Raw genomic sequence first — 24,280 nt, forward strand, 5'->3', positions numbered from 1 at the left:
GCTTGTAACCTCCGCCCTCTTGAGGACTTCAGTGTTGGTCACAAAGTCACTCCAGTGGATGTTGAGGATGGTGCGAAGGCAGCGCTGATGAAAGCGCTCAAGGAGTCGCAGGTGATGACGGTATAAAACCCACGATTCAGAGCTGTAGATGAGGGTTGTCATCGCAACCGCTTTGTAAACATTGATCTTTGTGCCTTTTTTCAGATGCTTGTTGCTCCACACTCTTTTGTGCAGTCGGCCAAATGCACGGTTTGCCTTTGCCAGCCTGTTGTCAATCTCCTTGTCGATCTTGGCATCTGAGGAGATGATGCATCCCAGGTAGCTGAACTGCTGGACTGTCTTCAGAACTGATTCACCCACAGTGATGCAGGGAGGGTGATAATCTTCCTGGGGTGCAGGCTGGTGGAGAACTTCTGTCGTCTTCAGACTAACTTCTAGGCCGAATAGCTTGGCAGCCTCTGCAAAGCAGGACGTCATATTATGCAGAGCTGATACCGAGTGGGAGACGAGTGCAGCATCATCAGCAAACAGTAGCTCTCGGATGAGTTTTTCCATTGTCTTGGAATGAGCCTTTAGTCGCCTCAGGTTGAACAGGCTGCCATCGGTGCGATAGCGGATGTAGACACCATCGTCATCATCTAGATCTACTGCGGCTCTTTGAAGCATCATGCTAAAGAAGATCGTAAAGAGAGTTGGCGCGAGAACGCAGCCTTGCTTTACACCTGTGCCTATTGGGAAGGGCTCCGAGAGGTCATTGCAGTGTCCGACTTGGCCTCGCTGGTCTTCATGTAGCTGGATGATCATGCTGAGGAACCTTGGGAGACATCCTAAACGTTCCAAGATTTGCCACAGGCCTTTCCTGCTAACGGTATCGAAAGCTTTGGTAAGGTCAACAAAAGTCACATATAGACCCTTTTTCTGTTCCCTGCATTTCTCTTGGAGCTGCCTGAGAACAAATACCATATCGGTGGTGCTCCTGTTAGCTCTGAAGCCGCACTGGCTCTCTGGGAGGAGTTCTTCTGCAATGGTGGGCACCAGTCTGTTCAGGAGTATTCTGGCAAGGATTTTGCCTGCGATGGAGAGCAGGGTTATCCCCCGGTAGTTGGAGCAGTCTGACTTTTCCCCTTTGTTCTTGTGTAGAGAATGATGATGATTGCATTGCGAAAGTCCTGTGGTAGTTTGCCTTGTTCCCAGCAGGTGACAAGTACTTTGTGAAGTGTGCTATGTAGTACTGTGCCCCCATGCTTCCAGACCTCTGGTGGGATTCCATCAACTCCCGCTGCCTTGCCACTTTTCAGTTGCTTGATGGCTTTAACAGTCTCTTCTAGGGTGGGGATCTCATCCAACTCTGTCTTCACTGGTTGAAGTGGGGTGAGGTGGATTGCTGAATCTTGAACTACGCGGTTGGCACTGAAGAGAACCTGAAAATACTCCGACCACCGGTTCAGTATGGATGCCTTGTCTGTGAGGAGCACTTGGCCGCCTGCACTATGCAAGGGACTCTGAGCCTGATATGATGGGCCATATACTGCCTTCAGGGCTTCGTAGAACCCTCTTAAATCACCAGTGTCTGCACACAGCTGGGTTCTCCGGTGGTCTGGACAGTGGGTCGGTCCGACTACTGGGTATAGGCTCCTCCTCCTCTTCACAGGGTCGGGTCTTCAAACGATCCGGAGGGGGGGAGTGGCCTATACCTCCCAGCTCCCGCCAGTTTTTTCCCGGCCCTGCATGAGCAGGACGGGTTCTTCTCTAGCGCTCCTGAAGCAGTGCAGAAGATCCGGAAAGAAAATTTTCTGTTTGAAAACTTTGGCATTTGGGAGCGTAGGGGTGAGCCCCGACAAACCCGGCAGACGGACGAACGTGCAAGGCTACTCACGAGTAGACCCTGCGGCGGCGCGGAGGGCGTCTGAGGCAATCTGCCATAGGAGAGGCCCTTTGAAGCTCCGTTTCCACCCAGACACGAGTGGAACGGAGCGGAGGAGAAAGGCTGCGGCGGGGAGGACCTGCGCGGGCGATCTAGAGCCTGGGAAAGGGTTCCTTTCTCCTGCAGGCTGATCGCAAGCCTGGACCCTGGGCTGCTTAGCTTCGCATGCTTGACAGACGGGGAGCCCTTGGATATGGGCAAGGTGCTGCTAGATCAGCCAGAGGGCGAAGCTTAAAATTGCTGCCCTCCATTTTGAGTTTTTTCCCGCCCTTTTTGCTAGTGTCTCTTCTCTCACTTCCCTTATAGGGATCTGGTGTGCAGCAAAATGGCGGCTAGTTCCCAGAGCAACTCCCCAAGCGAATTTGACTTGCCTCTACTATCAGGAGCCCTGACACCTCAACAAGAGGCTCAGAATCCCGATCTTACAGGGGAGGATGCCAAGACAAACCTGTTGCAATGGCTATATCGTCCATACAAGGGGTGCGGGGGCATAAGACCTGGTCAGCGCATCCGCATATTAAAAAGTTTTTGAGGGGTGCTGCTCTTCTTAAACCTCCACAGGTGCACAGGTTTCCCTCGTGGAGATTGAATGTAGTCCTTCGGGCCTTGTGTGGGCATCCCTTTGAACCTCTGGCTTCCTGTGGAATCAAGGAATTAACCCTCAAAACACTTTTTTTGGTAGGCATCACCACGGCACAGAGAGTGTCTGAATTGAGGGCCCTGTCGGTTGACAGGGAATTCTGTGTTTTCCATAACGAAAAGGTGGTGCTGAGACCAGACCCATCTTTTATTCCTAAAGTCAATTCTGTTTTTCATAGGTCCCAGGAGTTGGTTCTTCCGAACTTTTGCCCCAATCCTCAGTCTTCTAAGGAAAGGGAGTTGCACTGTCTAGACGTTAGGAGGGCACTCAGTTTTTATATTGAGCGCACAAAAGAGTGGAGAAAGTCTGATTCTCTGTTTATTTCGTTCAGCAAAAAATCACAGGGACGACAGGTTTCCACTTCTTCCCTTAGCAGGTGGCTACGGGAATGTATTGTCCTGGCCTACAAGGCCCAAGGTCAGACCCCTCCAGATGGGATCATGGCTCATTCTCTGAGGGGTGCGGCAACATCAGCTGTGTATCGGTCCTTTCCATCATTAGAAGCTGTGTGTAAGGCAGCGACCTGGAAATCGGTACATACCTTTACCAGGCACTATAAGGTGGATAAATTGGCTTCAGCGGAGGCAGCCTTTGGGAGGCATGTGCTCCAGCATGCACTCTAAATAGGGAAGCCGGTCCCGCTCGGGGATGTTCAGCTTTGTTACGTCCCAGTAGTCGGACTGACCCACTGTCCAGACCACCAGAGAACGGAAGATTTGGTCACTTACCATGAAGCTTCCTTCTCGGTGGACTGGCAGTGGGTCGGTCCGGCCCGCCCGTTAGAGGTTGAGCGGCTTCCTGGGTTTGGGAGATGGATCTTGGAGCCTTGTCTGTTCCTTTCCTGAACAATATTGCTTTCTGTGTTGGCAATATTTCTGTTTCAATCTCCTATTTTGGTGGTGTATTGAAGCGTAATAAACGATTCTCCTTGTTCATCTGTCTCTGTATGTGAATGGGGAGGTTGTGGAACTTTTTTATTCCTAAGGGGTTGCGGCTTGGATACACCTGGCGGGAGCTGGGAGGTATAGGCCACTCCCCCCCTCCGGATCGTTTGAAGACCTGACCCTGTGAAGAGGAGGAGGAGCCTATACCCAGTAGTCGGACCGACCCACTGCCAGTCCACCGAGAAGGAAGCTTCACGGTAAGTGACCAAATCTTCCGTTCTCTCTGCAAGCTTGGTCCACCACTCGTTCTGAATGTCTCGAAGCTTGCGCTGGAGGTTGCTACATGCAGCGCGAAAGATTGCTTTTTTCCCGGGACAGGAGGGCTGAGCAAGATGTGCTTGGTAGGCAGATCTCTTTTTCGCTAGTAATTCTTGGATCTCTTGATTGTTCTCGTCAAACCAGTCCTTGTTCTTCCTTGTGGAGAACCCGAGGACTTCTTGAGAGATCAACAGGATGGTAGTTTTTAGGTGTTCCCAGAGTGCTTCTGGAGAAGGGTCTGCGGGGCAACTGGGGTCTTCAATTCTTGACTGGAGTTTTGCCTGGAAGGCAGCTTTAACTTCGGCTGACTGAAGGCTGCCAACCTGAAGCTTCCTCCGAGGGATACCTCCTCTCCTGGGTGTGGGTTTAAAGTGAAGACGGAGATTGCAGCGTACAAGACGATGATCCGTATGACATTCCGCACTGGGCATTACTCGGGTATGTAAGACATCTCGAAGGTCTCTCTGGCGCACCAGAATGTAGTCGATAAGGTGCCAGTGCTTGGACCGTGGGTGCATCCAGGTTGTCTTCAGGCTGTTCTTCTGCTGAAAGATAGTGTTGGTGATGGTGAGCTGGTGCTCCATGCAGAATTCTAGCAGGAGGCGCCCGTTATCATTGCAGTTGCCAATGCCGTACTCCTTTCCAGGCTTCCGAGTCTTTACCTACTCTGGCATTGAAGTCGCCAAGGATGTCACCTTGTCACCTGTAGTCACCTTGTCCTCTGTAGGGGTCTTCCGTACGAGGTTGTGTAGATCAGCATAGAACGTTCTTTTCTGCAGGATCTGCTTGAAGGGTTGGGGCATACACACTGAAGAGTGTTGCATGCTGCTTGTTTTGAAGTGGGAGGCGCATGGACATGATGCGATCTGAGTGACCTGTTGGCAGGTTTTCGAGTTTGGAGGCCTTTAATCAAAAGTGAATTGACCTATTGGCAGGTTTTCGAGTTTGGATTCTTTAATCAAAAGTGAATTGTTGCCTTTTCCTGTCATATTCAGCCTTGCTGCATTTAGCATCAGTGTGCACTTATAGTGTGATATGGGTTTTTTGGCCTAACATGGTTGTATTATGGTATTCCATACAGTGTTATGGTTGTGTTATGGTATACCATACAGTATGCACCTCAAGGCGGCCATCTTATGTAGGGGAATTGATCTCACTTCAGCTTTCCATCTTCTCTCCCCTCCCTGCACCTTCTACCTAGGAAACATACGGTCTTTCTCCACAGTGTGGAACAAAGCAGGATGCAAGCAACCTCAGCAGGGTATAATGACACAGAGTCCACCCTGTAAAGCAGCTATTTTATTCAGGGGAAGTTATCTCTGCCATCTGGAGAACAATTGTAATTCTAAGTGATCTCCAGCCCTCACCTGGAGATTGGCAATAAGGTTCCCAAGGAGGATATGGCTGGATTGGAGGGTGAAGTCTAAGGGAGGTCTCTGATTGAGGTCCCACCCCTCCTCAAATCCCATCGTCTCCAGGCTTCACCCCTCAAATATCCAGGGATTTCCCAAGCTGAAGTTGGCAACTTTTCTCCTTCCCAGCCAACCATAAACATACCTTTATCTGCCCCTCTGATAAAGCTTTCCATCTACTCCCCCTCTCCCTGCAGTCTCTTATCTAGTAAAAGGACAATCTTTCTCCTCAGTAAGGACCAAATAAGCTTACATCAAAAAAGCCCTGATTAAAATCACCTAGTCAACTTCCACAGCAAGAACCTGTGTCTGGCAGACACTGCTCTGAAGCACTAACTGCTATGCCACACTGGCTGTTATGGGGGGGCTGCTGATGAATAGGAGCAAGCAGGTAGGCTAAGTTAATTAGCATCAAGTCACCCAGAGAGTGCTGCCAGGCCTTAGGTAGGAAACCTCCAAATGGAGCCTGAAGATCTCCTGGTATCACAACTGAACTTCAGACAACAGGTCTCTTTCCTCCCTGGGGAAAATAACAGCTTTGGACTGTGGACTCTATGGCATTATATTCAGCTGAGGCTTCTTCCCTCCCCAAGCTCTGGCTTCCTTAGACACAAAATCTTCAGGAATTTCCCACCAAGCTGGAGCTGGCAACCCTAGTCAGGACTAGCCCCAATGAGTTCTCCCTCAAAGGCCAAAACAGGCCTGGAAGGGGTCTCCTCCTCCTTCTGTATTTTACCAGAACCAAACTTGGAATACTATGGTTGCCTAGCAACAGCCACTGAGGGAAATGGCGGACCTGGCAATACATAGAGAGAGAGAGAGAGGATGTCTGGCATGTATCACTTTTATATTAACAATACTTTGTTTACTTTGTTCACAATAAATTTGTATCTGCAGTCTTGCAATAGATGAATCTGCATGCTGTTAAATTCTTCAGTAGCTACTGGATTTCTAAAGAGCTTCCTTCTAGGGAGCCAGACAATTGATCTGTGTAACTTAATACTGCACAGTCTGTTGATCACCTCCATTCTGAGGTCTTGTGAGAAAAAATTAACCATTATTGATTTCAAGGAACTAGGAACTGAATCTGGAATCTTTTGTAAATTATGTATCACTTGTTTATGATCCATTACTTAATTACTTCATAACTAAGCACACATCCTTTAGATTACTTTGAAAAGTTTTGCATTATGTAACCATGATATTCTCTACATTTTTGACTCAATTCTGTTAGACTTGTTTGGTTTTTTTTAAAAAAAGCCCAGCAGGGACGCATTTGCATACTAGGCCACACACCCCTGACATCACCATTGCTTCATATAGGGCTTTTAGTAGAAAAAGCCCAGCAGGAACTTATTTGCATATTAGGCCACACCCCTTGGCTCCAAGCCAGCTGGAACTGCATTCGTATGCATTCCTGCTCAAAAAAGCCCTGGTCTTGATTATGGGAAATAAAATGAGTATGTTAGTGGGATTTTACTAAATAAAGTAATCATTACTTCTTTTGTGTACAAATATAGATAGGAATTAAAACAATACGATACTGAATTTGCCAGTAACTTTTTAAAATTAATGTTTCCAGCCAGTTTAATGAAATTTTTCAAGTTATTCTGACATCTTTGCATAAATGCTCTGTATCTTATTAATACAAAAGGATACAAAATGTTATACGAAAAGGACAATGATATGCTACCAGCATGAGCAGATATATGTAAAAAGCACGAAGGAAAACCTCAAACCAGTGTTGCATGCTGATACGAATATACTGTAGTAAGTAAGGGAAATGCTAAGGTTACCAGATGTCCTCTTTTTAGCTGTCCTCTTTTGGGCACTTTTTAAAAAAACAGATTAAAATGCTCTCTTTTGTGGTTGAAAAGTTATAAATATTCCTAGTTAACGGTAGTAGCCATTATCCCAGCTTAAATAGTAGGGATATTCAAAATGAGATTTGTCATAGTGATGAATTGTTTGAAGTAGTCAGTCGGGAAATATATCCTTTTTTAATTTTCAAATACAGTTGCCCTAAAACTTTTCATACACACACACACACACACACACACACATTGTTTTCATTAGGACCAGCTACAGTAATACAAAACAGTGTGGAAATTTACTCTTTTTTAATCATCTTAGAATATTTTTGTTCCTTACATGTAGTTTAAATATTCTTCATTCTTGAAGACAAATATTCAAGAATCTTAACAATGCAATACAAGAACATACAATTAAAAATCCAAGTTGTAAGTGAAAGGCCTATTGCACATCTTATTGCAGATTTTCAGACCAGTAAGCCTTTAATCTTAACTTCAGATTCTGTGGCCACCTTATGCACCATTCTTTTTCTTACGGTGTATTTATTTTGCAGCTACAATTTTAAAGATGTACTTTTCCAAATGTCACTTGTTTTGTTGCGGGGAGAGGGGGGGGCTGGCATCCAAAGTTTTTTTTAATTACTCAGTTGCCTTATCACAGCTGCACAGTAGCATCCAGTGAGCGCCTTTCATTTAAATCCTCATTCAGGTTTTGCGCATGAATTATTGTTAGTTCATTGAATGAAAGGAAACAAGAAGTAAGACACGCAACGGAGGAAAACTGATGTTGAATCTGACCAGACTTTTTTTTTAACTGATAAGCAATTGCAAAGCCTCATTTTCCATATTGCCAAACACTAGGGAATTCTCTTCTGTGTTATCGGCCCCTGTGAAAAATGGGAGAGTCACATGATTTCATAATATGGGAGTCACACGATTTCATAATATGGGGGGAAACATGATAAGTGTACAGAATGCACAGTAGAACCCACTGACATTGGCATTGGAAACTGATTGTTGGCAACCTGTGTGGACATGTACCTGGGCAAATTTGGCTGCAAGCCCACCATGTTTTGCACAGAACTGCAAGTTGTTTGGGAGAGGAGTTCTCTAGTAGAAGCTCTGGTGAGATTTTTTCGTCTAGTGCCACTAAATTGAAAAAAAATGGGTATTTTTGCTGGTGCCCTAGTGCAGCTGCATAGTAACACTAATTTCCTGCCCTTCCTTACAAATGTGCATAGTTTTCTCTTTGTGATTCTCTAATTTGATCCTGCACTTTGGTCATGGTCTTCGCAGTTTTTAGAGCCTGTCCTGTTTGGATTGCACTCTGTCCTCCAAATGGATTGATTTGAAGCAATTCTTAAGTTGGCAGTTTGCAGAAGGTCCATATGGCTCAGCCACCATTTTAACGTTAGGTTTCCGAGAATGGCAAAATCGTTCCCCTCCAAATTTTATTCACTAAAGCATTGGTGCGGGGGGCGGGATTCAAAGCTTTAGGCATCCCATGCCATTTCATGTCAATTTCACTCCATGCTGACAATCCCCTCCCCCTTATTTTACTTGAATGCAGCACCAAAATCATTTTTATTTTTTTGCACTGGGGATGGTATTGTTTTCCTCCTGTCTGATCCCCCTTTCAAGTCAATATCAGCAGGGAATGAACTTCACACAGCTCCTTTTAAACTCCCCCATTCTTTTAATTTTTTTTTTTTATCTAGTGATCCATGCCACTTGTCAATTTAAAAAAAAAAAAGAGGGCAAATGATCAGAGTGTAAACTTTCAGGGTCTTCAGAACTCTTACTTAGGCTAGATGTTAACAACTTTTCTGAAAAGTGGTGGGGAAGGAAAAAGTGTTTGCCCAGTGGGCAAGTATATTTACATGAGTGTCTTTGAACTAGTACTTTTATAAACAAGTCTGCCTTCCAAACATCTTTTCAGGGTCCATTTAATAATTCAGTGCCCTTTGAAGAAATGGGCTTGACGAGGACTTTCTTGGCCATCAATTTTTGTACAGTTCTAGGAAGATTAAATGCTCCTTGTCATGTTGCACAGCCCAACGCATCACTGTCATCATGCATTTATTACAGGATGAGCACATGACTGAATAATTGGAAGTCTTATCTATCTATTGTCCAATGAAACATGACAAGAAGGAGCTTATTAATTTTGATAATGCCTCCGTTTTCTGAGTTGCTGACATTTTATGAGATGTATTAGCCTTGATACATATATAAAAAAGAAATGACATGAAAGAGAGGTGATGGTCATTAATTCTAGCAATTTTTCCAGAGCATGCTTGGATGTTCTGAGTAGAACTGTGCTGTGTTATTTTAGCTAGGTAACCATGTTCATAATATAGGGAAGATGGAGGGAGAGAGAGCGCATATAGGATACATGGAAATGTACTGGCTCAGTGACAAGTGGTATCAGTAAGAGAAGCCCTTTTATATATTTATATAAAGTAGATAAGCTTGTTATATGGGAGTTCTCTCATTGCTCTCAGAAGATAAAAAGATTATGTTTCAAATTTCAGATGGCCATGGCATATCTCAACCAATGTATTAATAGCAATATGGTTTGTCTGTTCCTTTGTGTTTTCTCTTTGATACTAAGCAACATAATAGCCTTTAATTTTAACTACAAACACAAATAAACACCAACTTTGAAGTACAACATACTAGTAACATCATCTTTGTGAGAAGAAAAACTTTCATGTTATTAATCATATACATCTGTGTCATAAAAGCTCATAAGTGCTGTGTAAATACATGAAGGACCGAGCCAGAAAGGCTTGAGTGACATACTGCACAAAGGGATTTGATTGGTTAGCATCAGGTGAGCAGAAAGACTTGTAAACTGACTGCTGAAGAGAACTCCATATCAATTTAGCCGTGACTGTGGAAAGTTTAGCTCTGACTGGAGCAGTTTCATACTGACTGAGGACTGGGGAGGTTGGCAAGCAGGAGTGGGTGGATCAGGAAAGACCTCCATTTGAGCCAGATAGATCTTCTAGTTAGAGAGAAGAAATTCCATGCCCAGTTGATAAGGAAGATAGCTCTGAAGAGTGGAGTGATCCCTGGTATGTTTGGAGAAGGAATTTGGGTACTTGGTAGTTATCTTCCTGCCTTTTGAAACGACGCAGGGATTCGGGGGCTGGCCTTACAATGGCTTTCCTCTTTCCTTGAAGGTCAAGGACAAAGGGTGGCGATTGGGGGTGAACTGTCCCAGAGACACACGCTTGATTGCAGGGTGCCTCAGGGGGCGGTGCTCTCCCTGACGTTGTTCAATATCTATATGCGCCCCCTTGCCCAGATAGCTCGAAGGTATGGGTTGGGTTGCCATCAGTATGCTGATGACACCCAGCTCTATCTACTTATGGACGGCCAGCCTACCTGTGTCCCAGAAAACCTGGACCTGGCATTGCAAGCCATGGCTAAATGGCTCAGACTGAGTGGATTGAAGCTAAACCCAGCCAAGACAGCCTGGGTCGTCGTGGCCCGGGAAGGGAAATCCCCTTACCAGCCTTTGACGGTGCGCCACTGACAACGGTGCACAAGGTCAGGAGCTTGGGGGTACTATTGGAGCCTTTTTTGACAATGGAGGCTCAAATAGCAGCCACTGCCAAGTCCGCATTCTTTCATCTTAGGCGGGTGAGGCAGTTAGCCCCTTTCCTGGAGCATGACAATCTGGCAATGGTGATCCATGCAACAGTCACCTCGAGGTTGGACTACTGTAATGCCCTCTACATGGGGCTGCCCCTGTGCCGAACCCAGAAGTTGCAGCTAGTGCAGAATGCCGCTGCCCAGCTGCTATTAGGGCTTCCTAGATGGGAGCACATCCAGCCGGGGCTCCGGGGACTGCACTGGCTGCGAATAATATACCGAGTTCGGTACAAGGTGCTGGTTATTACCTTTAAAGCCCTATATGGCCTAGGACCTGCCTACCTTAGGGACCGTCTCTCCCCACATGTTCCCCAGAGAGTGCTGAGATCGAGTTCTCAAAACCTGCTTGCAATCCCCAAGCCAAAGGAGGCCCAACTTAAGTCGACCAGAGACAGGGCCTTTTCAATCACAGCCCCTTGCTGGTGGAACCAGCTACCGGAATAGGTGAGGGCCCTGCGGGACCTTGGGCAGTTCCGCAGGGCCTGTAAGACAGTCCTCTTCCGATTGGCATACAACTGATCGGTACTTGAAAATTTCAAATAGAAGGCTGTAGTATGGTACTTTGGTAAATGGCTTTGTTTTACTGTTTTTACTGGTTTATTGTTTAAATGTTGTAAATTGATGTATTTTAAAACTTAATCCTATGTTCGAATTTTTGTGTTGTGAGCCGCCCTGAGCTGCTTTGGTGGGAAGGGCGGGATATAAACTAAATAAAATGAATGAAAATGAAATGAAACCTGACGAGTCAGTTAAACTCAAGTGAACTGGAGCCTCTCATCTTGAAGATTCTAAGACTTTATGAAAAACTTTAAAACTCTCATGTGTTGGAAACATATGAGCTGAAGTTTGTGATTATAATACATTACTTCAGAGTTATATCTGATTCTACTTTGACAGTTCATCCCTGATTTCACCTGACCTTTCCCCCTCTAAATTGAATAAAACTTATTTATTTTTTAACATTCTAAAGCCTCTCTTATGCCATTTTTAGAAGAGTAAGTTAAAGAGGTGATCTTGTCTTTTCCTTCAAGTTCCCATGCTGAGCCAGCAGCAAAATACAATTAAGTGACAGATAAATGGACTGCTCAGCTAGGGAAAAAACGGGAAATGCTGCAACTGAGTGAGGGAACAAGTTGAAGTTGCCATAGCACCATTTTCTGTTAGCTTTTGATTTGATTCTGGAATACGGATACCAATATATTTGGTATTTTGTTTTTAAATAAGATGTTACTCTAATGATATGTAACATGTATTTAAATTTATCCAGTCCTTTTAACTTGGAAAAGATGTAGAAACACTGAAACTTAAGAAGAAAGTAGTGTGAAATGGTAGTCGTGAACACAAATAAATCCTGCATGATGGTTCCAATCAAGTATGATTAGCAGACTTTGTACAAAGTGAATCTGGCATGTTAGACAGTATTTAGAAAGCACAGGCTGCCTCAAATTGACTTAGCATAGATCTCATAGCCTTTTGGATTTAGTTGCAAGGGCAACAATGTAAGTCTTACTATCAGCTTTACTGGGGCTGGAAATCAACAAAGGAGCAGTTCTGCAATTAATTTACATTGCCTCGCAATGATTAAAAAAAGAAGCAAAGACTTGATGTTTTGTTTTTTACTTATCGAAATCACTTTTCTTCTCAGGGGGAGGCAGAAGATATTTCATAGTGATAGATAGTGACATCCCTTTTCTGCCAAATGGTAAAAGTTGTTTCACATGATGAGTTATTTTTTTAAAAAAATCCTACCAGCCTAATTTTACTATCTGAATGAATTGAACTTGGTTGTACACCTAAGACTGGAAGCCAAATGCTGGATAAATTGTTTTGGAATAGATTTCTGCTGCCTTGCAAGGGACTAACCCCCCCCCCCCCCCCAAACAAGTGTTGACAAAGGCTAGTCTGCTGCAGCAAAAGTGAAAAAGACTCATGGTCTCTTAAAAACTAGCTTACAATTGTGGCAAAGGGCTTTTGTAAGCAACAGCATACTTCATTGGGCACATAAAATGAACTGAGAAAGTTGGATTCATGTTGTTTCTCATGTTTATGTTTTTCACACAAAACCAGAGCTTGCCCATAACTCTGCCACCTTATCTTTCTGTCCTCTATTGCTTTTTCCTCTGTTGCTTTCAGCACTTTTCTTTTAACTCAGCTTATTTCTACTATTGTAAATGGGCTGCAATATGAATTCTCATATCCATGCTATCTATCATCAGTATAGGGCATCCTGGTCAGATAGACCACCAATTTTTTCATTTAAAAACTCAATTGCATCAACTGTATAAATCTAAGCAAGTGGCCTTTACACTGAAATGTTGGGAACCTCTTATTCAGGCTACACTAAATAATGATACCAGGAAATTTTAGGCTGTGGTATCTGAGTTAGCCCCACTGAGGACCCTGACCTTAATCTGACTGATTGCCCAGAGTGGCTACTAGTTTAGCCTCAGGAGGCTGAACTATTAATCAAGAGCATTAAAGCAGGGAAGGCCCCCGGGCCGGATGTTATTCCTCCTGAGCTGATCAAACCGGATGTTATTCCTCCTGAGCTGATCAAAGCGTTCCCTGAGTGGTGGGCCCCTTTCCTTGCTGCCTTGTTTACGATCATAAATATGACCGGTGTAATACCTGAAGCCTGGACTAATGCAGTAGTGGCCCCTGTATATAAAAAAGGTGATTGCAATCTCCCATGTAACTATAGGCCTATCAGCTTGCTTTCCACTGTTGGGAAACTATATGTGAGATATCTGGCCAATACACTCAATTTATGGATGTCTGAACAGCAAATCATGGGTATAGAGCAAATTGGTTTCTGTAGAGGAAAATCGACCCTTGATCATTGTGTAGTGTTAAGCCATTTAGTGGGTAAATATAGGAAAGGGAAGGACCCTAAGTTATTTGTGACTTTCTTGGACCTCAACGGTGCCTTTGATTCCATCCCAAGAGACTTGCTCTGGAAGAAACTTAGGAATCAAGGAACTGATTTGGAACTCCTTCTTCTAATAAAAAATTTGAGTACTAATACAACTTGCCACATTCGATGCTCGAAGGAAGGGGATTTAACTCACAACATTCTAATTAGGCGTGGAGGATTTTTAGCATATTAGCACCTTTACTATTCAACCTTTTAATTAATGATTTGGCTCCCTTTTTGAACCCTATAAATGGGCATAGTCCCAAACTTGGTGTGCTGCATGTCCCTCTTTTCTTTATGCTGATGATGCTGTGCTACTTTCCCTCTCGCACATAGGTCTAAAAAGGTTACTTTATCATTTTATGGACTATTATGAGTTAAACACATTGACCTTAAATTTTCAGAAGTCCAAAATCATTGTTTTTGGGAAAGTGTGGAAACCATCTAAGTGGACTATAAGGGGGCATCATATTGAGCAAGTTAAAACCTTTAGATACTTAGGAGTGCCCTTCCACTGTAACACTACATGAGCTGCTCATAAAAAGGGAGTGATGAAATCTATGAATAATGACGTATTAGCGATTACCCGGTTTTATTACACTAAGGGCAAACAGTATGTCCTAGCAGCCCTGCGAGTTTTTAATCACAAATTAGCTACTAAAATGCTCTGTGGGGTACCACTCTGGATTGATGTTGTTAATAAGGAAATAGAAAAAATTCAGTCTATCTTCCTTTGGAAAATCTTAGGCCTTCCAATGTGTGTCTCCTACACGGCAATGTTTCTTGAAACCAACCAAAGACTGCTAGAGACGAGAGCATGGCTAATAACATTTAAATTCTAGTTAAAATGGCATTTTAAAACCACTACTTATCCCAACTGTCTTGTTGGATAAATTGTTTTGGAATAGATTAATGCTGCCTTGCAAGAGACTAAACCCCACCAAAAAACAAGTGTTGACAAAGGCTTGTTTCTGTAGTCTTAACAGAGTTTCGTCAGTCTTCTAGGCTGACATCTATAGAAAAGAAAATAGCTATTATAGGGATAAGCTTTGATGAGATGCTTTCCCTGTCAGAAAAAGCTGCTTTTGTTTTACTTAAACAAAGACTCCTGGATACTGAGTTGCAAGAACTGCGTAGCTGTGCCTCTAGTAGATGTTGTCCTCTGAGATTAGGGACTCCTCCTGTAGGGGCAATAGCAACGCACCCTTAGTGATCTATATACCCGCAGAGCCTCTAGTGGAATCTTGGCAACATATTTTTCTTCCCCTAACCTTCATAAAGCCTTCATAGAGCTCGCTTTGGTGTCCTCCCTTCTGCTGTGCTGTTTGGGAGGTTTAAGAAAATTCCATATTCCAACAGGTTTTGTGGTTGGGGTTCAAGGGATATAGAAAATACTGAAAATGTTCTCCTGCAATGCACATTTTACTGTGATATTTGTGCCATTTAGTTAGATCCTCTTCTTCAAAATCATGAGGGACAATCTGATGGTGGTAAGACTCTTTTCCTATTGTCCTCTCATAGCCCTGAAATTATTGAGACTGTGGCAAAATATCTGTGCTGTGTTTCTAAGAGGAGAGGAATGTTTCAAATGTTGGGGTAATATATGTTTTCTCCCTTGCTGATTGTGCTGTTATGCTAATAAAGGTGGTTGTTGTTGTTGTTGAACTGGGCTGCAGGGGAAACTCTTAAAGCAACTGAACACTGAGGCTAAGGTTTATCGTTATGTGTTCCATTTTTGCTTTAAAAACTGTCCCACTCCAGATACGAATAGAAAGTCTTGTGCCTAAAAAAATGTAGATTGCCCCATGTCATGTACAGCCTCTGGCTATATTCTGACCTTAAATAAATTAATGAGATGAAACTGTGCATTACTGGAGCAATAAAATGGAAAAATGTTTTTTCCCCAGTGGAGATCATGTATAACTACAAGAAACAGGTACAAAAAGGACTCTGCTTCCTTGGTGTTCAGAAGGTATATTAAAAGTGCGCATTGTATTTTTCATTCCAGTGCTCTGAGCCACAAAAGCTGTTTAACATTGCAAATGAACTTCTTCATACCGAAGAGGCTTATGTTAAAAGACTTCATCTGCTAGATCAGGTAAGTGTGCCTCTACTGCAGGGGTGGCCAACGTTAGCTCTCCAGATGTTTTTTGCCTACAACTCCCATTAGCCCCAGCCAGCATGGCCAATGACTGGGGCTGATGGGAGTTGTAGGCAAAAAAACATCTGGAGAGCTACCGTTGGCCTCCCCTGTATTCTGTCCCTTTCCCCCCTACTCTTACATTCTGCCTTATTCCCAAAGTCTCATTTTTATCACTCTTTCAGGCCAATTTCCACCATACTATTGTTTTCTTATCCAGAATTGTTGCCTTTGTCAAAAATTGTCACGTTTACTCAGCTTTTCATGAGATCCACTTTACCATAGCCACACACATAGCTTTTTGTAATTGCATTGCTGCCGCACCAGTGGATTACATGATTAGTACTAGCTGTTTTGATTCCTGCCACAGTGGCTACCATAGATTCATCCATCATTGAATGAATGAGTGTTTAATGATTTGCTGAACTCCCACAACCACCTCAAAGAATGTAGGTCTTCTCAAGAGCAACGCAGTGCAAGTGGTTTCTGAAAACAGTTCATGCCACATAATGAACAGTGTCTGAGCAAGTATCTTTCCTTTGGTCATTCTGCAGCAGGCTTTCAAATTCACATTTTTTATTCCATTCCAGAAGTATGAGTTCCTTCATAGCATGCACACATTTTCTGGCAGAAATGTTCATCTGATTATAGGTGGAACACTGCAAATGATGATGAGTTTATCACTTGATGAAGAATTGAGTCAGGAATTACAAACATTATTGGAGAATGTCATTTTTTTTAAAACCTAGTGTTTTTAAAAGAGTTCTAAATTGACTCATAACATTAGTTGCATCTTATCATAACGTCTTTTTTGGTATGAGTCATAGACACTGCTTACATCACACAGAGCTATGCAAATGCCCCCAAAGAGGTTCTTGAAGCCTTAGGACAAGCTTAGAAAAGCTGCAGATCCATGAGAAAAAGGAGCCATTCAGTCTCTGAAATCTTTGATAAAGCTTTAGGAAGCTCTCCAGAGTGAACAGCAGAAAGCTTATAAAGAAAGGCTTTTTAAAATATATATTCTGTGGTAGCTCTCTTCCAATTCTGTTTTCTTGTTCTTTGTGGTGAGGCCCTAAACTTTCTTCTCTAAAGCCCAGTATTAAATGAACATTTCTGGTTTCACCAAGCTAAAGGAGTTGGAAACATAAAGTCTAGGAAGACTTACCATGAAATACCTTGAAAACCATTGATATTAAACCCCCAGCTGCTGGAATTAGAAGTTCTCAGGATTTGGTCAGACAATTCAAGGGTTGCATGGCTCCTTTCTCCCAAGGCTCCCAAATCCACTGGAATATTAGGGTTCGATCCTGTCAGGTCCTCTGTTTGATCTGACACAAATCTCATCCTCACTGCAAGCTCCATTCTGCATAACCTTATCGCTCCTCAAAAGGGTCCTCTCTCTTTCACCACTAAGGATCCAACCCAGTTAAATACCTTGGGTCTTGAATCAACAAATTATAGAATCTTTACTAGAGCTTAATGATCACATTTTTTTTCTGAGATAAAGAGTATTTGAAATTTTTGCAAAACATTCCCTTGATCTTGGATGGGAGGATTGCTAATGTTAAACTTAAACTTAGGAAGATCCAAATAGTAATGAGCAGATTTTGAGCTATGAGGGAATGCCTTTTAAATTGGGTGAGATACCCCTTTTGTTTCTTTTTTTATGTTCAACTTTCGTTTTTGAGAAAATGAAAGAAAGAAAAAAAAGAAAAAATGCATAAAATAGAGGGCTTTGATTTTCTCCACAATGAATATAAGTTTGATTACAAATGTTTCCCTTTATATCAAGAATTTTCTTCTTTTTGTATCTTAATATCTTAATCATCACATCCACAAATCATCAAATTGTTATTGTCTTTAACCTGCAAAAAGTCTATAAGGGGGTTCCAATTTTTAATAAACTAATTGTCTTTTCCCTAACCAACTTAGTAAGTTTAGCCATTGCCAAAAGGTCCAAAATTTTCTCCTACCATTCTTCTATTATAGGTATTGTTGGACACTCCCATTGCTGTGCATATAATATTATTGCTACTATAGTCATATATAGGAATAAAGTTTCACGTCCATCTATCTTAACAAAAAGGACTCTGGTTTCAGTTGTCTTTAAAATCTTCTGTTTGTATTTGTGTTGTTTTTTTTGCTTTCTTACAAATGTGATACAATGTCTCTTCATTATATTTCCAACATAAACTAGAAGTACCTTTGTATATTCTAGACAATTTCTTTGGAGTCACATACCAATGATATATCATTTTATAAAAGTTCTCCTTGAAAGATCCCCCTTTGTTTCAGTTTTTTCAAATTAGTTACATGCTTAATGTTCAAGAAGAAAAATAAAGATCTAAAACCTTGTTTGAGGTGATAGTACTGATAATATATTTAGAGAATCTGTTGTAAATATCTATGCACCAGTGGTGTAGTGGTTAAATGTGTGGACTCTTATCTGGGAGAATCAGGTTTGATTCCCCACTCCTCCACTTACAGCTGTTGGAATGGCCTTGGGTTAGCCATAGCTATTGCAGGAGTTGTCCTTGAAAGGGCAGCTGCTGTGAGAACCCTCTCAGCCCCACCCACCTTACAGGGTGTATGTTGTGGGGGGGAGAAGATATAGAAGATTATAAGCTGCTCTGGCAGTATAAATCTGCAGTCTTCTCTTCTGCTTTAAAATATAGAGGTATCTTTTAACTATCATAATAAAGGAATAAGGATTTACAGATGAATATCAGACCAGAGGAGTTATTGAAAATTGCTTTACCTAGACTTATAAGAAGATGATATTGGATTTATATCCCGCCCTCCACTCCAAATCTCAGAGTAGTTTGCAATCTCCTTTATCTTCTTCTCCCACAACAGACACCCTGCGAGGTAGGTGGGGCTGAGAGAGCTCTCAACAGAAGCTGCCCTTTCAAGGACAACTCTGCGAGAGCTAGGGCTAACCCAAGGCCATTCCAGCAGCTGGAAGTGGAGGAGTAGGGAATCAAACCCAGTTCTCCCAGATAAGAGTCCGCACACTTAACCACTACAGCAAACTGACTCTCTTATGTCCACAAGATTAAGGGAGAATTTTTAAATGCTTGTTTTAGTAGCATCTTACTTTGCTCTAAAAATATACAAGATCACTGTTGGAGATCTGGCTCAATCGGTGAGGATTTTGTTACTTTCTTTTGGAGTTGTGTAAAAATAGTTTTTTGGGGGGATTTTGTAATTCACTTCATTAAGGCTGTTAACGACAGGACATTTTGAAGGTCATTGATTCCTAGGGTTGCCATAAGTCAGAAGTGTTTTGACAACACTTAACAGCTGCACAGGATCCATGTTATATTATTGGGTTATATCAAAGACTGACATTTTGTCAGATTTGGAATCTGTCTTAACCCTACTTGCAGTTGTTAAAATAATCCTTCTGTTAGATGGAAGGGGGAAGGAGATCTTCCAGATCCAAAGATTAGTTGAATTCTGTTTGAGAGAATGTATTTCTTATTAAATTAACATAAAGAACATTTAAAAACTCTTCTGATATTTCTAATAAGTTTATGGACTGTTCATAATGTTTTGGAGATAAGGCTTTAGAGGGGATTTCTCTTTATGCTTTCTGTGAGCTACTTTGTACAATCTCTGTGTGGTATTGGTGTCTATATTTTGAGGAATTACAGAATCATTGTTATTATAAGCCATTGTTTGCTTATTAAATAACTGGAATAGTTATTAGATTTTTGCTGTTCATGATAATAGGGCCACGTTAAATTTTTTGTATCTATACGAGTAAAGTAATCAAGATGTAGAATTTATATCATAATAATATAGTGAGCTGGTAAATTTTGTTTATATTCTGCTTGTCTCACTGAATTAGGAATCAAGATATTCTGTATAGCCATGTGTCTCACTGAATCAATGTTATACATTACTCAAAGAAATCTGTATTTTGTATATATTTATGTTTCTAAATAAAACACATTAATATTCCTATTTCTATTAATATGCAGAAGTTTCATTTCACAATACCTTAAAAGGAAATTAACACTATTCATAATGTCCAAACATTATGAGCAAGATAAATTCCTATGCAATCACTGCAGTCATTTCCCGAGGTCCTGCTTTGAGTGCTGCCACCTTCTGAAGTTAGGCAGTTGGCAACTTGGGAGAGGGCCTTTTTAGTTACGGTGCCAAAATCCTGGAAATCTCCCCGGAAAGTCATACTGTTAATTATTTTTTTTCATGCTCAAGAGAACCAAATGCCTAGATTATCCAGCAGGATAGACCTTCACAACAATCTGAATTGCAATACTTGTCACAGATGTTGAGCAAAAATGGTCTAGGATAGTTTGTGGTTTATTTCTGCATGTCATAATGTAGCTAACAAAACAACCCATGTCTTCCAATCTTTTCCTGCACCTGTCTATGAGACATGAAAAGGGCCTTTTCCTTGTAACAAACTGGGCTTTTTCCTTTATGATTAAAATTCTGTTGACGTGGTACTGCCACAAGGAGCAAAAATTCTCAAAAACTTGATAATCCTGTGTGAAATATGCCCTCCCCCCAAGTTTTTTAGAATCTCTCAAAATACATTTATCCAACTTCATGACAACTGGTGTTTATCTGTTCCTTTTGTTCATACCTCATTCAAGGCCGGCCCTCTCATTAGGCAAATCAGGTGGCTGCCTAGGGCGCTGGCCTCCAGGGGTTGCCAAATTGGACGCCCCCCCCATGTGACTAAGTCAGGGGCAGCAGCAACTGGTACTGGGACAGACCTGGGAAGCAGCGGAGAGAACAGCTTGGCCACCCCCTTGCTCAGGCTTATCACCTTGCAAGGAGCGTGGTGGGGAGGCGAGGATTCCAGCCTGCCATGGAACAGCACCAACAGATCAGGCAGTGCAGTCGCTTGGTGATCCATGTGGCTGCTGCAGCACAAGGAGGAGAGCAGGCTTAACTGATTCTGAGCACTCTGGCTCGTCCAAAATAATGCCCCACTTTAAGCTGCAGAGCATTGAGCCACTCCGGAGTATTCAGAACTTTATACCCATCCTTTCCCTCGCCCCTTTCCAAGCTCAGGCTCCAACCATGCCTTCCCCTGCTTGGGGGACGGGAAGAAACTCTGTGCCACTTTTCTTCCCTTCCCTCCCACTGCTCACGTCAAAGAAAGAGCGCCCCCCCCCCAATTCCCCTCCCCCATTGAAGCTTTACTGCCAGTTAGCTGGGGTTGGCAGTTCAATCAGCAGATCCACTCATTCCCGATGGCTGGGCTTAGCTACTTACTGTTTTTCTCGTGCAAATCCCACCCCTTCATTGTTTCGGTCCACCTGCCTCTCACCTCCTTCCCTCTGCCTGAGTGCAGCAACAATTGAGTCCCTTGGCATCTGTATGCTGTTGATCTCACGGGAGTTCATCCCGCACAAATGGGTCCACCTCTCCCTTCCCCTCGCCTTCCTAGCTTGCCTCTCTGTGAGTCCAGTAGCATCTAAAGACCGAAACAAGGTCTTATTCAAGGTATCAGCTTTCCAGTTCCTTGCCCCCCATGTCTGTGTGTGTGTGTTCTGTATGCTGTAGATCTCCCAGGAGCAAGTGGGTTTACCCTCCCCCTCGCCTTCCTAGCTTCGCTCTCAGAGTCCAGTCAGTAGCATCTAAAGGCCAACAAGGTTTTCTTCAAGGTAACAGCTTTCCTGTGCCTTGTTTCACCCCCTCTGTGTATGTTTTGGATGCTGCAAATATCCCGGGAGCAGCTGGGTCCCACTCCTAGCTTGCTTCTCTGTGCAAACTGCAAAGCAATGTTTGAGTTCAGTGGCATCTAAAGACAACAAGGTTTTCTCCAAGTTATCAGCTTTCCAATGCCTTGCTCCCTCTCCCCCCCACCCCGTGTGTGCATGTGTGTTCTGTATGCTGCAGTTCTCCTGGGAGCACCTTCCCCCATCAGCTTTCCAGTGTCTTGCTCCCTGTCCCCCTGCCCGGTCTCTGTATTCTGTATGCAATGCAACCTTCAGAAATATTTATTTAAATGTAAGTTATTTCATTCTGCTCTCAAGATTTATGATTGCAGTTGCAGAGTACTGATTTTAACCACAGGGACTGTTGTTCCACTCTGTGAGTTGTTGTTCCAGTCCAAGGATGGTTCTGCTACTCTCAGTGGCTGTCATTCCAGGCCCAGAGCATTTTTTCTGGGTACAGAGACTGTCATTCTACTCTGGGGTCTGTCATTTCATCCCCAGAATACTTATGCTGTCCCCAAGGATGGTCATTCCATTTCGGGAAACTCATTCCCATTTCAGAAGGCTGCTTACAGAGTCAGAGTCCTACTCAGGAGGCTGTCATTCCAGGTCCAGGGTAGGTTTAACAAAATCTGTTTAACATTTTAATTGCAACTAACTTGAATAGCAGAGGGTAGCCTGATCTTGTCAGATCTGGAAAGCCAAGCAAGGGTAAGGGACACCACCAAGGAAGTCCAGGGTCACTAAGCAGAGGCAGGCAATGGCAAACCACCTCCGGATGTCTCTTGCCTTGAAAACCTTCTGGGATCACCGTAAGTTAGCGGCAACTTGATGGCAAAAAAGTATTTTAGTGGAGCCCATGCAAGTCAATTGGCATTCTGGGCTCCCATTATATCTGCTGATCTTTCAGGCACCTCCCATTGTTTTCAGTGGGTATTTCTGTCATTTGTTTTATGTAGTGTTTCCCCAATGTATGACCCTAGGAGTGCCGTCTTCTGTGGAGTGGCATGCTAGAAGATTTGGTGTGCAACTGGGGGTGGGGGGGGGGCAGAAGTTATCTTTGCCTAGGGCAGGGCGGCCAACGGTAGCTCTCCAGATGTTTTTTGCCTACAACTCTATACAAAAGAGACGGTCTCCACTTGTCCCTGGATGGAACCAGGCTGCTGGCGCTTAAAATCAAAAAGGTGGCAGAGCAGTTTTTAAACTAAATCTTGGGGGAAAGCTGACAGGAGATGAAATGTCTCTGGTTTGGGAGGACTCGTCTCAAAGAGATGAAGGGTTGGCTGCTATTATTCTACCGGGTAACGGACCAGAGTTGTCCACTTTGAAGGTGACAAACAGTATGGACTGTCTGCCAGAGTCTAGAGGCGGCAGGAGGAAGGTGGCGGGCCTAGCTTGCCTGGGAAATTATAGATGTTTGTATGCAAATGCTAGAAGTGTTCGAAGTAAAATTGGTGAATTGGAATGTTTAGTGTTGGGAGAAAACATAGACATTGTGGGAATTTCAGAAACTTGGTGGAATGAGGAGAATCAGTGGGACACGGTGATTCCTGGATATAAGTTATATTGGAAGGATAGGGAGGGAAGGGTTGGAGGTGGGGTGGCTCTGTATGTCAGAGAGGATATACGATCCAGTAAGACTGAGGTCAGAGAATTAGATTCACTTTTAGAAATGCTTTGGGTTGAAATAGAGGGCCCAAAAGGAAATTTAACTATGGGAGTTTGTTATCGCCCACCAAATCAAAAGAGAGAGGACGATTATAATATGATGGAAGGCTTAAAGATAGCGGCTAAACGTAAAAACTGTGTCGTAATAGGTGACTTTAACTACCCGCAGATTGATTGTGTTCTGGTCGAGAGAAAGAGATTGAGTTTCTAGATGCTCTCAATGACTGTGCTATGGAGCAGATGGTCTCAGAACCTACCAGGGGTGGGGCAATCCTGGATTTGGTCCTAAGTAATGCCCAAGACTTGGTGAGAGATGTAGAAGTGATTGCGCCTCTTGGGAGCAGTGACCATAATGTTATTGATTTCACCGTTTGTATAAATAGGGAGTTGTCCAAAAAGACCGCCACAACCACGTTTAACTTTAAAAGGGGTAAATACACTGAGATGAGGAGGCATGTGAGGAGGAAACTGAAAGGAAAGGTACATACGGTCAAAACCCTTGGGGAAGCTTGGACACTATTTAAAACTATAATCCTAGAAGCTCAGATAAAATACATACCACAAGTTAGGAAAGGCAAAAACAGGCATCAGAAAAGGCCTGCGTGGTTAACAAACAAAGTAATGGAAGCTGTAAAAGGTAAAAAGGACTCCTTTAAGTGGTGGAAAACCAGTCCAAGTGAGATTAGTAAAAGGGAACACAGCCTGTGGCAAATCAAATGCAAGACTGTGATCAGGCAGGCAAAAAAGGACTATGAGGAGCATATTGCAAAAAACATAAAGACCAACAATAAAAATTTCTTCAAATATATTAGAAGTAGGAAACCAGCCAGGGAGGCAGTGGGGCCCTTGGATGACCATGGGGTAAAAGGATTACTGAAGGAGGATAGGGAAATGGCTGAGAAGCTAAATGAATTTTTTGCCTCCGTCTTCTCTGTGGAAGATGAGAACTTTTTGCCCGCCCCAGAACCACTAATTTTGGAAAGGGTGTTGAAAGACCTGAGTCAGATTGAGGTGACAAAAGAGGAGGTCCTACAACTGATAGACAAATTAAAACTAATAAGTCACCAGGTCCGGATGGCATACATCCGAGAGTTCTGAAAGAACTCAAAGTTGAACTTGTGGATCTTTTGACAAAAATCTGTAATCTTTCATTGAAATCTGCCTCCATTCCTGAGGACTGGAAGGTAGCAAACGTCACCCCCAT

At 43.0% G+C, this 24,280-nt stretch overlaps 1 protein-coding gene across 5 annotated transcripts in view; it reads left to right on the plus strand.

Annotated features, from left to right (window-relative positions):
* Positions 1–24,280, plus strand: part of FGD3 (FYVE, RhoGEF and PH domain containing 3) — a 189,235-nt gene that overhangs the window by 104,381 nt on the left and 60,574 nt on the right. For all 5 annotated transcript variants that reach the window (XM_060239800.1, XM_060239797.1, XM_060239799.1 and 2 more), the window contains exon 5: positions 15,575–15,664. In XM_060239800.1, the coding sequence (XP_060095783.1) occupies positions 15,575–15,664 (90 nt within the window). The remainder of the gene's footprint in view (positions 1–15,574; positions 15,665–24,280) is intronic.

Source organism: Heteronotia binoei, chromosome 5, assembly GCF_032191835.1.
Source record: "Heteronotia binoei isolate CCM8104 ecotype False Entrance Well chromosome 5, APGP_CSIRO_Hbin_v1, whole genome shotgun sequence".
NCBI lineage: Eukaryota > Metazoa > Chordata > Lepidosauria > Squamata > Gekkonidae > Heteronotia > Heteronotia binoei.